We start from the raw sequence: 14635 nt of genomic DNA, 5'->3' as shown, positions 1-14635 counted from the left end.
GGGCTAACTGGAGTTTATTTTTAAAATGCTCACAATACAGTGTGTGTGGTTCCTTTTAGTTTTTATTTGGAGGGTGACTTTTACTTCCCTCATTTAGCTGTGCTTCTTTTCACAGGGATGCCCGGGTAGTTAAAGATATGGCAACTGGAAAGTCCAAAGGCTATGGTTTTGTATCTTTTTATAACAAACTGGTATGTCCTTTCAGTTAACTTAATTAAAAATCTTCCGTTCTGGATTTAGTTGCTTCATTAAAATTAATGATTGAAACTTAAAGTGCTAAAAGTTTACTTAGAAATATAAATCTTTGGGGTTGGGGATTTAGCTCAGTGGTAGAGCGCTTGCCTAGGAAGCACAAGGCCCTGGGTTCGGTCCCCAGCTCCGAAAAAAAAAGAACCAAAAAAAAAAAAAAAAAAAAGAAATATAAATCTTCTATCATTTTTTTCAGCATATATTAGTAGTGGAAAATAATTCATTCTTTCATTAACGTGAACGTACATGGAAAAGGCTAGGGTACTAACATAGTGAAGGACAATTACTAACCACAGTGTGCATTGTCGAAGGCGGAGTGAGGTAGAGGTAAAACCTGAGACTAGTAGAGGCAAACCAGTTATGAGAATTATGTTCAGTTTTAACCAGGAAAGTCGATTTTAATCATTTCACCAAAACTATATTTTTACAGTGAATATTGTTAGAGTAGTTATGTATATATGTTAGCCTCTTTTTACATTTTCTTCAGTAAATGTTACATTGCAAAGCAGCCATAAAAATTAAGGTACTTTGAAGTGATTTTGTGAGATGCCTATTTTTTGTTTTTTGTTTTTTGGTTTTTTTTGTTTTTTTTTTTTTTTGATTTTTTTTTTTGACACATTTGTGTGTATTTGAGAAAAATGATTTTTGGGTGATCAATGCAATTATCTTTTTCCCCTTATGTTAATTGTAATATAATTCTTGAACTTATGTGTTATATTAGTATTTTGAAACCCATTCAGTAAAAATCAGCTTTTATGGTTTAGGTTGTTTATTGGTGACACATTGTTACTGTCTTAGTGGGCCCCAGATGGTGGCATGTGTTGGGCACAGCAGTGCCAGCTTTCATTTGTCTTACTAGGTCTTGGGAAGGTTTCCCCTTTGCTTCTGATTGCCCTTTTTAAAATGTTTTCTTTTTCTCCATAGGATGCAGAGAATGCAATTGTGCATATGGGGGGTCAGTGGTTGGGAGGTCGACAAATCAGAACCAATTGGGCCACACGTAAACCACCTGCCCCTAAAAGTACACAAGAAAGTAAGTTACATCTCCATATGTACGCAGGTATAGATTATGATCACACCATGCAGCATTGTGTCTTAATTTCCTGTACTTAAATTAGTGTAAGACCTAACCTTGAATTTCATTATAGGAGCTTTAGATATAAATGGAGAACCAACTGGTTTATTTAGAGATGAGATCTGTATTTAAGGCTAAGGCTGAGTTGGCAGAAGTTCTTGTGCTTGCCTCAGATGCATGAGGCCCCTGGGTTTGATTCCTAGCATCATATAAACCAGGTGTGGTTGCTCATGCCTGTAATTCTAGCTCCCGAGGAATGGAGGCAGAAACAGAAGTTCAGAGTCCTCTTCAGTGTCACAGTGAGTTCAAGCTTAGCCTGGGATACTTGAGACCCCACCCCCAACGTGTTAAGTCATAATATGGAGGAAAAAAATGTGTTCCATCTCACTGGGCTCTATCTTAACAGTATACAGCCAGGAGTGGCGGAGCATGCCTTTAGTCCCAGTACATGGAGGCAGAGCCAGCCTAGTCCACATAGGTCCATGATGGCCAGGACTACATAGAGGACCCCTGTCTCTAAAAACAAAGACTTAAAATTATATATAAGAACAGAAGATTGTATGTGTGGTGCTGGGTTTTAACTGGGACCTTGCACGTGCTAGGCAAATGTTTTACCATTTAGCTATAACTTTAGCTCAAAAAGTAGTTTTATAATACTGTATAGCAATCAGATTTCATTTTTCCTTCTTACAGCTAACACTAAGCAGTTGAGATTTGAAGATGTAGTAAACCAGTCAAGTCCAAAAAACTGCACTGTGTACTGTGGGGGGATCGCTTCGGGGCTGACAGGTAGGGTTGGTTCCCACCACCTTCTCTTTTGGTATTTTAGCACTGTTAGTATAAATTTCATGGGTAGCATGAGCTTTAAATATTTTCTTGTTGTATTTTTCTTTGTATAGATCAACTTATGAGACAAACATTTTCACCATTTGGACAAATTATGGAGATAAGAGTTTTTCCAGAGAAGGGGTATTCGTTTGTCAGGTAACGTTCAAGCTGAGAGAGAGATTTAGTACTCGTGCATCCTCTTCATTCTTTTCACTTACATTATTAGATCCCTACTAAGTGTCAGTTTACCTATAGAATATATAATTTGAGAAAAATGCCAACTGAGAGGTGTCAGTTATTGTGTTCCTATGTTGTTTGCCCAAATTCTTAAAGATTGAAGGCAAAACCTCACTGTTTTCTCCTCCTAGATTTTCAACTCATGAAAGTGCAGCCCATGCTATTGTTTCTGTGAACGGTACTACAATCGAAGGACATGTGGTTAAATGCTATTGGGGTAAAGAATCTCCTGATATGACTAAAAACTTCCAACAGGTAATTCGATTTTTCTTAGCACTTTTTGCGGTTTCCATCTTACATGTCTACATAGGAGCTTTGGAAATTGTAAAATAAACAGTAAAATAAAGCGTATAGCTGCTTTCAGTTGATTGTGTAAAATGCTATTTCAAAATTGTTTTGCGGTATTAACTGAATCTTAATACTTTCTTTTCACAGGTGTCACCACCCCAATAAACTTAGACAATGATAAATAACAGAGTCCTATTCACATAAGGGTGCTTACTTAGTTTTTCTCTTCCTTGTCTCCCACTCTTTCTTCAAATACGGTGTTTTGTTCTTGTTCCCTAAAACAGTCATTTGCTTCTTTCCTAGGTTGACTACAGTCAGTGGGGCCAATGGAGCCAAGTGTATGGAAACCCACAACAGTACGGACAGTATATGGCAAATGGGTGGCAAGTACCTCCCTATGGAGTATATGGGCAGCCATGGAACCAACAAGGATTTGGAGTAGAGTGAGTTGTTTTGGTTTTTCCATTGTAGAAACAGATGAGTTTCTGGCAAAAGAGAAAGCTGTGCTCTCCTAGGGGAGAGTCTTTTGAAATGATTGTATGTTCAGGCATTTGGGTTATAGCTGTTACAGTAACAAATCTCAGGTTTGTGATGTTTTTAATTTCAGAGATGGGGAGGTGCAGTGTGACCTTTCTGTAAGCAGTTGGTGGAATTTGACTTATCCGTAGTGGCATTTTCATTTAATTTTGTGTGTATAAAAGATCTTTGTCTAGAATATGCTCAGAAACTTATTTTTATATTTTGCCTCTACAAGGCATCTTCACAAGTTATATGACAGCAGTTTGCTTTCTGTGATGATGGTAGAGTGGATTCATTGCTTCGCTTTCTCTCCTAGGCTGAGTAGACCTCTATTTTCACAGTTTTATTGAGAATACTACAAAGGTCAAGGGCTATAACAAGAGTACTGCCTACTAAGTCATTTATTTTTATTTTTGTAAGACGGTGTTTTTCACTGTAGCCTAGCTCTCACTTGGTTAGCCCAGGCTAACCTCAGACTTAGACTCATAGTAGCAGTCCTGTCCCAACCTTTCAGATACAGGGATTACAGATAGGAGACGTAAACCTCACTCTGTTGTTGTTGTTGTTGTTGTTGTTACTGTTACTATATTTTTATTTTTGAGACAGGGTCTTTCTGTGTAACCCTGGCTGTCCTGGATGTTCACTTTTTAAGATGGTCTCAGTATAAGCCCTGGCTGGCCTGTAATTATGTAGACCAGTTTGGCCTCAAACTCAAAAAGATCCACCTGCTTCTGCCTCCCGAGTGCTGGGATTAAAGGTGTGTGCCATCATGCCTAGCCTCATTATTTAAAAAAAAAAAAAACAAAAAACCAACAGCTTTCAGGTAGCGTGCAGACTGGAGGTAAGGTGTGATGACCGTAAGAGATAGTGCTGGGTTGTAGGGCAGTGTATCCTGTAAAGAAAGCCCTGGGCTTGATCCCCAAGCACTGCAACAAAGTAAAAACAAATGAAAAGGAACTTTAAGACTTAATGGTAGTGTATGTGTTCTGCATGTGTTCTGTTTGTTGTAGATCTGTGTTCTGTGACTAGTCTCTGCCTGAGTTTATATAGCTGTATAGATTATCTTTTTCTTGTGTTTGCTGAAGATTTTTCCCCCTTTCTTCCAAGTCAATCACCTTCTGCTGCTTGGATGGGTGGATTTGGTGCTCAGCCTCCACAAGGACAAGCTCCGCCCCCTGTCATACCTCCTCCAAACCAAGCTGGGTATGGAATGGCAAGTTTCCCAACACAGTGAGTGAGCTGGGACTCTAAACACAAGTGTAACCCACCGCAGGCTGCAGGCTCCTGTGACACTCTGAAGACATGAAGAGTAAACATCGGGAATGAAAATATTTATTTTAAAAATTGAAATGTTTGGATCCTTTAGCACAGCTTTGCTTGGTGAAGGACACGTGTCTTCTAGTTCTGCCTTTTTAAGTTTTTTTGTTCATGATGGATATGAACATGATTTTTCTTTGTGTACAAAAAACTAAAATAAAGTCAATAAAGACAATTCTGACTATAAATTTTGATATAATAGGAGAAATGGGTAATACACTTTGATCCTTAGACACTTCCGTTTTTATCTTGCTGTTCAGTATTTTAACTCACTGTGTTTTTAAAAGAGCAAAAAAGGGAGTATCGTGAAAAACTGAGAATCACATCAGTCTGTCCTGAATTCTGATACTCCCCTCCCATCCCTGAGGTGGACCACATAGAAGTCAGCAGGAAAAAAGTGTGATTTCAGAAGAAGTACATGATGTGGGGATCGCTGTGGAAGAAATACCTTATCCTCTTATGTTAAAGGAAACGAAGCCAGACTGAAAGTGTGCAGCCTGAGTAAGGACCAGCATCTTAGGAGTTCCTTGAGCGATTGTTGGTGGTCCACAATAAGACATATTTTTAAAACTTTAAAAGTGTTGGTTATCAAAAATGTATATTACATTTCATTTTGGGGGATAATTCCAAGTATGGTGTTTATATTAAAGTCAGACGGTCATACTTGTGTTTTTACATGGAGTTTAAAAGATAAACATTGTAAATATTGAATAACTACAGTGTTTCAAAAGCATGCTTCAACATAGAAGTAGCAGCGATGTAATTATTCGAGGTGACAAGTAACATGCTCGCTGAGTGCAAGTACTCAGTAGCAGCGTCGACACTGACGTCTTTAGCCGTGTAAAATGAGAACGACACAAATGACTACACAGAAGAAGCCTTAATTTAATTTCATACAAATCTTTGATGCATTAGTATATCCTAAATTGTAAGTGGAAGTTAGATTTGGGCTTTTTTTTTTTCTCCCTTCTTTCCCCCCCCTTTTTTTTTTGTTTGTTTGTTTTTTTGTTTGTTTGTTTGCTTTTTTTGTTTTATTTTGTTTTGTTTTGCATTATTTGGTACATACCTTGATTAAAACCCAGTGAAGTGACTTCAGGGTTCCTATAAGTTGTATAGCACAAATTTTTTTTTTAAAGAATCTTGGGATGTTTTTAAAAATCAGTATATTTTGCCCAAGAATTTTTTTTAACAAGATTGCTAAAAATATCTTACTTAGACAACTTGATGTACCAGTTTGTAATCTTATAACCATTTGAGTTGTTCACAAAGTTGTGACTTTTATTTCAAATTTGTTTTTTTTCCCCCTTTGGGAGTGTGTGGGTGACAGATCTGAATAGGCCTGAGTTGTACGTGTGCAGTTGTAATTGAGTCTTTGGGAAGATGCAGGCGTTCCAGGCATGCTCTCACAGCATCTTTCTGTCTATGTGGATACAGTCTGCCTCATAGTTCTATAAAATGAGAATGTGAAATAGATAAAATCCTATGTGTTTCAATTGTGACAGCTAGAGGGTGCAAATGTTTGATAGTGTGTTAAACCTGTTGGCCTGTGTATGCACAAGAGCAAACAGCCCTACTCTAACCGTTCTGAGGTAAGATGGGTAACACGCACCTGGCGTCCACACTAAGCCATTGATGTCTAAAGATTAAGATGATGTGGTTTTTTATATTGGTGACCACAAAGATTCTGGTGTTGATTCCCTCCTTCACTTAGAAATACAGCCAAATGTGTTCAGCATAAAAATTTACAGAGTCTGAAGTTCTTTTTTGAGCCAAAATTTTTATGTACCTTCATGGTTTTGTTTTGTTTTGTTTTTTAACTCACAACTACCCTGTGTTAGTGACTAAATATACCCCTGGGGTTTTTTTGGTCATACCTTTGGGGAATGTTTTTGGAAAATTATTTTATACTTTATAAGAAAACAAGCTATATTCTGCCCTTGAGTTAAAATTTTCATTAAACTTGGTGAAACTCGAACAACCTAAAGACTTTAAGTTGATAAACTGATAAAAGCTTATTAAATTAAAATTTCAATTTCCCTTTTTTTCCCTCTGCCAGTAAATTAAGTGGCTTATCGAGATAACTACTGGCTAACTTTAGCTGTAGTCTTTTCTGTTTTATATTCTGAGTTAATAAAGTTATCCAGACTAGTTACATTGTCATAGTAAGCATGTGGCTGACATCTTTTGTCTTAATTTGGATGATAAAACTTTTCTTGGTAAGTCAGTCACAGTTTTTCGCAGCAGATAGTTTTAAGATGGAAAGGGGCACATGCAAGTGAAAGCAGGTCTGTGCAGCACATGTGAGTCTGTGCCCTTGACCGTCTCACAGTGCACATGTGAGGAGTCTGTGCCCTCGACCGTCCACTTTAAGCCTAAGAGCTGTTGCCTTTTCTTTCCTGTGTTCGTCAAGAACAGCAGAGAGACTCTTTGGCATGCAAGGAAGTGTCTCTTCATAGTTTCTTGAGATTTATCTTGCTGTGTTTCTGCCTGCCATCGTCTGTGCTTGAACCCTTTTCTACTAGCATTTCCTCGGTGCCAGTCCGTCTGATCTTTATGTTTGCCGGCAGTGAGAGGCCAACTAAAGCCAAAGCTGTAAACCACAGTTGAAGTCTTTCAATAAAGACGAGTCTATGTAAGTGGCTTTTTCTCATTGTTGTTCATTGTGTAACTGTTCCCGTCAGCATGGAAGAGGCAGTTTGGCTTTATCAGGGAGGAAGGATAAGACATACCTGTAGCTTCAGGACTGGGGTTCTCTGTGTTAAATAAGGTTCAAGTTCTGAACATGGAGGGACAGGATTTGTACCCACAGGTCAGTAAGATGACTCAGTGGGCAAAGGCATTTGCTGCCACACCTGAACTTGAGTCCTGTACCCAGGAAACCATGTGGTAGAGGTTGACAACTGACTCCTGACTTCCGTGCACACTGAAGCTTATGTGCACACACCCAACTGACTCCTGACTTCCGTGCACACTGAAGCTTATGTGCACACACCTTTTTTGGTCTTTTTGTAGGCAAGAGTCTATACAGTCTGGCTGTACTGGAGCTCACTATGTAGACAAGGAAGGCTACTCACAGAAGTCTTCTAGCCTCTGCCTTCCACGTGCTAGAATTAGGTGTAATTACTACACCTGACAAATAATAACTTTTAAAAAGAAAACTTCATCCTAGAAAGTATATTCAGATATACAGTAAAACATTGCTATTTTGAGTTCCATAAACTTATTTTTACCATGTTGGGGGGGTGTGAAAATTTGGTAGAAATATTTTTATATTATCTTTGATTAAAGATTATTGTTTAGAAACACAAATGTTAGGAAGTAAATACAACTGTCGTTCTAGGTATCCCCAAATTAAACTCACTTGTGTATATTGTAAAGATGCAAAACTTTTAGTTTTCCCCAATTTTAAAAGAAGCCTTCACTCTACTGGGTATGGTGGTACACACCTGTATTCTGAATTCCCCAGATGCTGGGCAGAATGTCAAGTTCTAGGCCAGCCCAAGCTACATAGCAGAAACCTTGCCTTAGTACCTTCCTCCCCCAAGGAAAATCCTTACATCACCAGTGGGGTGTGTGCCATTGCTCTCCAGTGTTTAGTAAAATAGTACCCTGATAATTATGTTCATATAGGTGACAATTGATGACTTTAGGGGAGCAGGTTGATCAGCATGCTAGCGATGGAACCCTGGACCATGCTTGGCAAATGCTCTACCATGAAGCTAAATTCTCAGGAGACCTCCATTTGGTGAAGAGAACTTGAAACCAGATCTCTCTATGCAACCCAGACAGGCGTAGAACTTATGATCCTCCTGCCTTAACCTCCCTAGTGCTGGGATTATATGTATGTGACAACACCACAATGAATGCCTTGCTAAAAAGAAAGTTGGTTCCTGTTCTCTATCAAAGTTGGGCTTGAAAGATAAGCTAGGCTGGGTCCTCTAATTCTTAAGGTACTCTATGCAAATACCTCTGTTAAGGCAAAATTGACTAAGAACCGAAATGTGAGAACATTTAGGAGTTATGGTTAGCAGTAGAGGAAAAAACACTTTGTTTTTTTCAAACATTTCTACAAGGGAAAAAGGTTGGAGCCAGGAAGGTGACTCGATCGGTAAAAAGTCTGCAAATAGGAAGACTTGAGTTGGGTACCTAGCCCCCATAGTTGGGACAGAGACAGGCAAATCCTGGGGGCTTGCTGCTCAGCCAGTTTAGATGACAGTGAGAGACTATCAGAAAAGGGTGTCAGTCTAGTGAGACAGCCCCACTAGCAGTGCTTGCCATCAAGCCTGATGTCCTGAGCTTCACCCCAGGCATTCGTATTGTGGAAACAAATTGACGTCTGGAAGTTCTCTTTCTGATCTCTCCACATGCATCCCCACCCAGTTACATAGACACTAAATAAATACAGTACATTTAAAAAGAGGTGGAGAGGGCTGGAGAGATGGCTCAGCCGCTAAAGGCTAGGCTCACAACCAAAAATATAAGAAGAGGTGGAGAAGCTGTAGAGGAAGACATCCAATGTCAACCCTACCATATGCCAGCGCAGGTGAGATGAGCACACCCTTCCACATGTACATGAATATGTTCTACAGTGCAGGGAGGCACCAGTTACTGAGAGCAATTGCTTCTTTAGGAGAATTAGGCTTGTTTAATGGAGGGGCTGGGGGTGGGCGGGGAATGAATATTGTGGTTTAGTTTTGTTTTTCGGCAAGAGTTTACACCTAGGGATTTGCTCTTGCTGAGGATGTCCTTCAACACTGGTCTGTAGCCTCAGCATATTACTCTTCACTCACCTTTTGCTTCCTTAAAATGCATTTTGTATGACTATTTTGCCAGCATTTGTGTCTGTACACCAAATGAGGGTCTGATGTCTACAGGGACAAAGGGGATTGCCTGATTCCCTGAAACTGGAGTTAAAAGATGGTTGTGAGCCATCATGTGGTCTGGAAATAGAACTCGGGTCCTCTGGAAAAACAGCCACTGCTGCTGAGCTATTTCCCCAGCACCTCCCTTTTCTTTTATTAAGTCAGGTATTAACTAGGGTGTCTGGGCTGTTCCCCAACTAGTGGACTCAAGGAATCTTTCTGCTGTAGCCTCTGGAGTAGCTGGGACTGCAGATTTAAACCACTATCTGGCTGGTTTCATGTGTGATGTTTTGAAGTCACTTAGAAAATTCACGAAATCATTTGGATAGCTGTTAGAGAGCCGCCAGGCAGTCCTGTGCCAAAAGCAATGGCTTCTGGCTAAACTTGAAGGTGAGCTCCGCTTACCCATGGACCTCACTTTGACCGCAGTCTTCCCACTAAGGAGTTTTGCACAATTTCTGGTCATTAAGTGGCACTGTAGAATTGGGTCATCTTAAAGATAAACTGGATTTTAATATCTATAGCCAGTAGATAAAGTGCTGTAATTCCCCACTCCTCAATTTTAAAGACCTCATTAAATTTGAGTATGCTGGCAAAATGGCAAGAAGAAGCTGAATGCAGTATTGTGCTAATAATTGATATGTGCACATTCCAGATTTTCATATTTAATAAACTGATTAAAAAAATAAAGCTAAACCAGCTGGAGCAAGCTCACAGTGGTTACAAACACTGACTGCTCTCCCATAGGACCCAGATTTTATTCCTAGCATTCACATACAGATAGCTCACAGTCATCTGTAACTCTAGTTCCAAAGGGATGTAAAGCCCTCTTCTGGCCTCTGCAGGTACCAGGCACACACATGGTGCACATATATACATGCAGGCAAAATATCCATACACATAAAAATAAACCCCTAAAGTTAGGGCTAGCTTAGTTGATAGACTTGCCTTGTGAGCAATGAAGACCTGTCTCTTCAGTCCCCAGAACCCACGATAAAGTTGGATATGGGGACCCACAGTTGTAAACCCAGTCCTGGAGATGGGAAGAGAGGTTTGGGGTTCTTCGACCAATCAGCCTAGCCCAATTTAGGAGCCCGAACTCCTAACGAGAGACTCTGTTTCAAAAAAACAAGGTGGGCAGCTCCTGAGGGATAATTCCTAAGTTTGACCTCTGGCCTCCCCATGCAAGCACTCATACATGCACACAAATTTAATATTTACTTTTCTTTTTAAAGTAAAACAGGTTTAGTGGCTGAGAGTATTTATTGCTCCCACAGAGCATCTGGGCTTGATTCCCAGCACCCACATGAGGATTCACAATCACTCGGACCCCTAGTTACAGGGTATCTGGTACCTTCTTCTGACCTCCATGTGCATCAAGCGTGCACAGGATGCACATACATAACATGCTGGCAAACTCACAAAATGTATAAATCTAATTTTATTTATTTTTTTTAAATTATGTATTTATTATGTATACATCATACAGCTTTCTGCCTGCATGTATGCAACTGCAGGCCAGAAGAGGGCACCAGACCTAATTATAGGTGGTTGTGAGCCACCATGTGCTGGGAATTGAACTCAGGACCTCTGGAAGAGCAGACAGTGCTCTTAACCTCTGAGCCATCTCTCCAGCCCCATAAATCTAATTTTAAAAAAAGTAAAATTGTTGGGTTGGTGAGATGGTGGAAGGGAAAAACTGAAAATTCTCTTCTGACCACACACTATGGCACATATATACTCCACAACACATTGTTCACACAATAACAATTTTAAAAACCATAAAACTTTAGCGCACACACACACACACACACACACACAAAACACACACACACACAAACCTATTCAATCTTAGTTTGTTCCCTTTTAAAGCAAGGAGTAAACTTGAAAAGCATTTTAGCTGTGTTTGGCCAGGCATTAGTATAGTGTGACTTATGCCATGCCAATGTGGCTGTTGATGTGCAATGTGTCACTGGTTTAAGGGTGTACATATCAAGAATAGCAAGGCTGGGCATGGTGACATGTGCTTATAATCTGAGCAAGAAGCATGCGATTCACAAATTTGAAGCCACCCTGGTCAACAGCAAGTTTCAGGGCAGCCCAGGGCTAGAGAGGAAGATATGGTTCCTCCAGCCCGCCTCCACAAACCAATATATGGCCCTGTTAGCTTCAGTTTCTACTAAGATATATTTATGTGTAATAAAGTGAGTTCTTCATGTGTACTGGGCAAGTGTTACTGATTGAAAATAACTTCATGGGGCTGGGGATTTAGCTCAGTGGTAGAGCGCTTACCTAGGAAGCGCAAGGCCCTGGGTTCGGTCCCCAGCTCCGGAAAAAAGAACCAAAAAAAAAAAAATAATAACTTCATTTGGGCTTTTGCAATGAAAGGAAAGTCCTTTTAAACTCCTCATGTAGCGTGTTATAGTTCAGAAGGGATACACACACACACACACACACACACATGTGTATATATATACACACACACACATATACACATATGTACATACAGACACTTGTATATACATACACAGACACATATGTATATACATACACACACATATCTCTGCTGAGCCATCTCACTGTCCAAACATAATGTTTTAATTTATAGCTCAATGCACTCCCCCTCCCCTCAGTGTTTTGGTTATGTTACCTCTATCTCTTTATACGACGATGAAGCTGCAAAATTTTATATATAAATAGGAAATTCAGCCTTTTCTCTGCCATGTCATCTCAGTTTTTTAATAGCTCCTATAATGGCTGCTCTGTGTATCTGTATAATTCTTTGCTTATTGATGCTCCCCAGCGGTTGACCTCCTTTAAGGTGTTCCCAGTGGGGCTTATGAAGGTGCTTGTATGCACACTGGAATGGCGTTTCCAAGAGCAAAGCCAGCCTAGGCGTACACTCCTACCTTCACCCAGGCATTCACGCCCTTTGTTCCCAGGTCAGGTTGCTCGCTGAGACTTTGCTGTGTGCATCTGATGAGTGCTCATTCTGCTCCCTAGGCTCACTGGTGACTTGTCACCGGGTGTAGTCTCTGTCAGTTTCCCAGGAACAAGAATAAAGAAAGGGCGTGTAAAAGAAATGGAAATCTAAGCTTAATGAAGGGTTTGAAATAATACAACATGTTCATATCCTGGGAACAGTGATCTAATTAACTACATTTAAAAATGTAGATGGGAGAGAGAGGAAGGGAGGGAAGGAGGGAGAGAGAGAGAGAGAGAGAGAGAGAGAGAGAGAGAGAGAGAGAGAATGCAAGCAGGCACATATACTAGGACATAGGGAGAGAACATTGGTTCTCTCCTGCCACCTTGTGGGATCCAGCATCAGGCCTGTGCAGAAGTGTCTGCCTGCTGAACCACCTCCCTGGCCTCACTACAGGTAGATCAATCCTTTATTCTGTGCATTAGTGGAAAGGGGACAAGTACCACGGTGTACACACGGAGGCCAGAGGGCAGCTTCAGGGAGTCGGTTCTGGCTTGCCACCCCCTGTGGACCCCTGGTATAGAATTCAGGTTGTCGAGTTTGGTAGCTTTTGCCTTTACCCACCAAGTCATCTTGATGGCCCCCGACTTCCCTGACTCATACTGGAAACTTTTACATATTTTTCCCCATTTTTTAATCTACCTTTCAGTGACATTCACCGACAACTTTACTGTGGGCTTTTAAAGTGTATCATTTTAATCAGATGCCAAGTGTGGTGGTTTACACCTATAATCACAGTTACTCAGTGAAGTGAGCTCAGACAGGAGGATTGCCCATGTGGTCAGTGTGGGCTACAGAGTGACTCCAGGCCAGCCTGAGCTGCAGAGCAAAAACGTGTCTCAAAACAATGATTTTAATCAAAGCATTGGCAAGATGGTAGGAAACTGGAGTGCTCGTGAACTGTTAATGGGATGTAAACTGGTAGAGCCTCTATGGATGGCAGTGTGGAGGCTTCTAACAACTGTGAAATAAAATCGCCATGTGACCCTAACGGAAAAGAACCGAGAGCAGATTTTCCTAGATTTGCATGTCTCAGTTTGTAGCAACACCATTCACAATCGCCAGAGGTAGAGGAGCCTAAATGCTCACACACAGAGATGAATGGGAAAACAAAATGTGATCTATACACAATGGGATACTGCTCAACGTTGAATTGAAATTAAGTTAGGTGGATGTGCACTTGTAATCCCAGGACTCGGGAGGCTAAGACAAGAGGGGTCTTAACTTGACAACTAGCCCGGGCTGCATATTGAAACCCAGTCTTATAAAAGTGGAAAAGGAAGGAAAAGAAGAAATGGAGACAAAAACTGGAGGGAGGGGGTGACGCTGTCAACTTCCACAGCATAGAGGAGCCATGAAGACACTTTGCTAAATGAAGTAAGCTAGAGACAGGCAATGCGATTTCGTTTACATTTTTAAAGTTATCAAATTTAAAATACTTAGAGTGTTCAAGGCGAAAGGGAAGAGGGTGAAGCAAGTTAATAGGTAGACTATCAGATTGACAGGGTAGAAAATTCTGGAGAACTCCTTTGCAAGGTGAATCTGTTCAATGTGATTGTGTTGGACACCTTAACTGGGTGGAGTGGGGGATATGATGTGTTTATTTTTTTTCATTGAATTTTATGTTCTTTGCCTGCATGTATGTCTATGCATCACCTGTGTGCCTGGAACTCACAGAGGCCAGAAGAGGGTGTCAGAACCCCTGGAACTGGACTTATGAGCCACTAAGTGGGGGCTTGGAATTGAGCCCAAACCCTCTGGAAGAGGATCCAGTGCTCTTAACCACTGAGCCATCTCTCCAGTCCCTAGAGAAGCTTCTGTTTTGGGTGCTGGCGAATGCAGAGATTCATAGCCAGTAAAACCTCAGAAAATGTGACCAATGGGTGCCCAGCCCCAGAGAGAATATTAATACTGACTTCCTCAAAGCTCAGGAGCCATTACTGATGCAGAAGTGGAAAGAAGGTGAGAAACCAGAGGAGATCATTGGCTCCTGAACATGACCTCTGTTGCACCTGTCACCTCACAGTCCCTGTGGTTACCTGCACAAGACAGGGCTCACTGACACTCCATCATGAATGGAGAGAGGGCCCTTCCCTGGGGAGCTGTGGACAGTTACTGGTTACAGGAGAGGCCACCCATGCACGTACAAGCAGGCCTGACTCATCCCAGCCAATCACGTACACAAAAATGGACATGAACGTTGACGTTAGGTGGTTCTTCCTCCCAGAAACAAGACCCAGACTCAAAATATATTTACAAACACTTTGGCCATAGAGC

General features: G+C 40.9%; 1 protein-coding gene across 10 annotated transcripts in view; it reads left to right on the top strand.

Moving 5' to 3' along the window:
- The window catches only part of Tial1 (Tia1 cytotoxic granule-associated RNA binding protein-like 1), a 36727-nt gene extending 29578 nt beyond the window's left edge, over window positions 1-7149 (top strand). For 6 of the 10 annotated variants that reach the window (XM_039083035.2, XM_006230310.5, XM_063267805.1 and 3 more), the window contains 7 exons: window positions 116-191; window positions 1174-1282; window positions 2018-2113; window positions 2224-2308; window positions 2521-2644; window positions 2981-3120; window positions 4304-7149. In XM_039083035.2, the coding sequence (XP_038938963.1) occupies window positions 116-191; window positions 1174-1282; window positions 2018-2113; window positions 2224-2308; window positions 2521-2644; window positions 2981-3120; window positions 4304-4430 (757 nt within the window). In that variant the 3' untranslated portion in view covers window positions 4431-7149. Of the gene's footprint in view, window positions 1-115; window positions 192-1173; window positions 1283-2017; window positions 2114-2223; window positions 2309-2520; window positions 3121-4303 lie in introns of those variants that run through there. The other 4 variants (NM_001013193.1, XM_006230313.5, XR_010054659.1 and 1 more) reach the window with 4 other exon arrangements.
- Window positions 7150-14635: the final 7486 nt, after the last annotated feature.

This window comes from Rattus norvegicus, chromosome 1, assembly GCF_036323735.1.
Source record: "Rattus norvegicus strain BN/NHsdMcwi chromosome 1, GRCr8, whole genome shotgun sequence".
NCBI lineage: Eukaryota > Metazoa > Chordata > Mammalia > Rodentia > Muridae > Rattus > Rattus norvegicus.
Note: the sequence above shows the minus strand (reverse complement) of the source record. Positions and strands in the feature narration are given on the sequence as shown.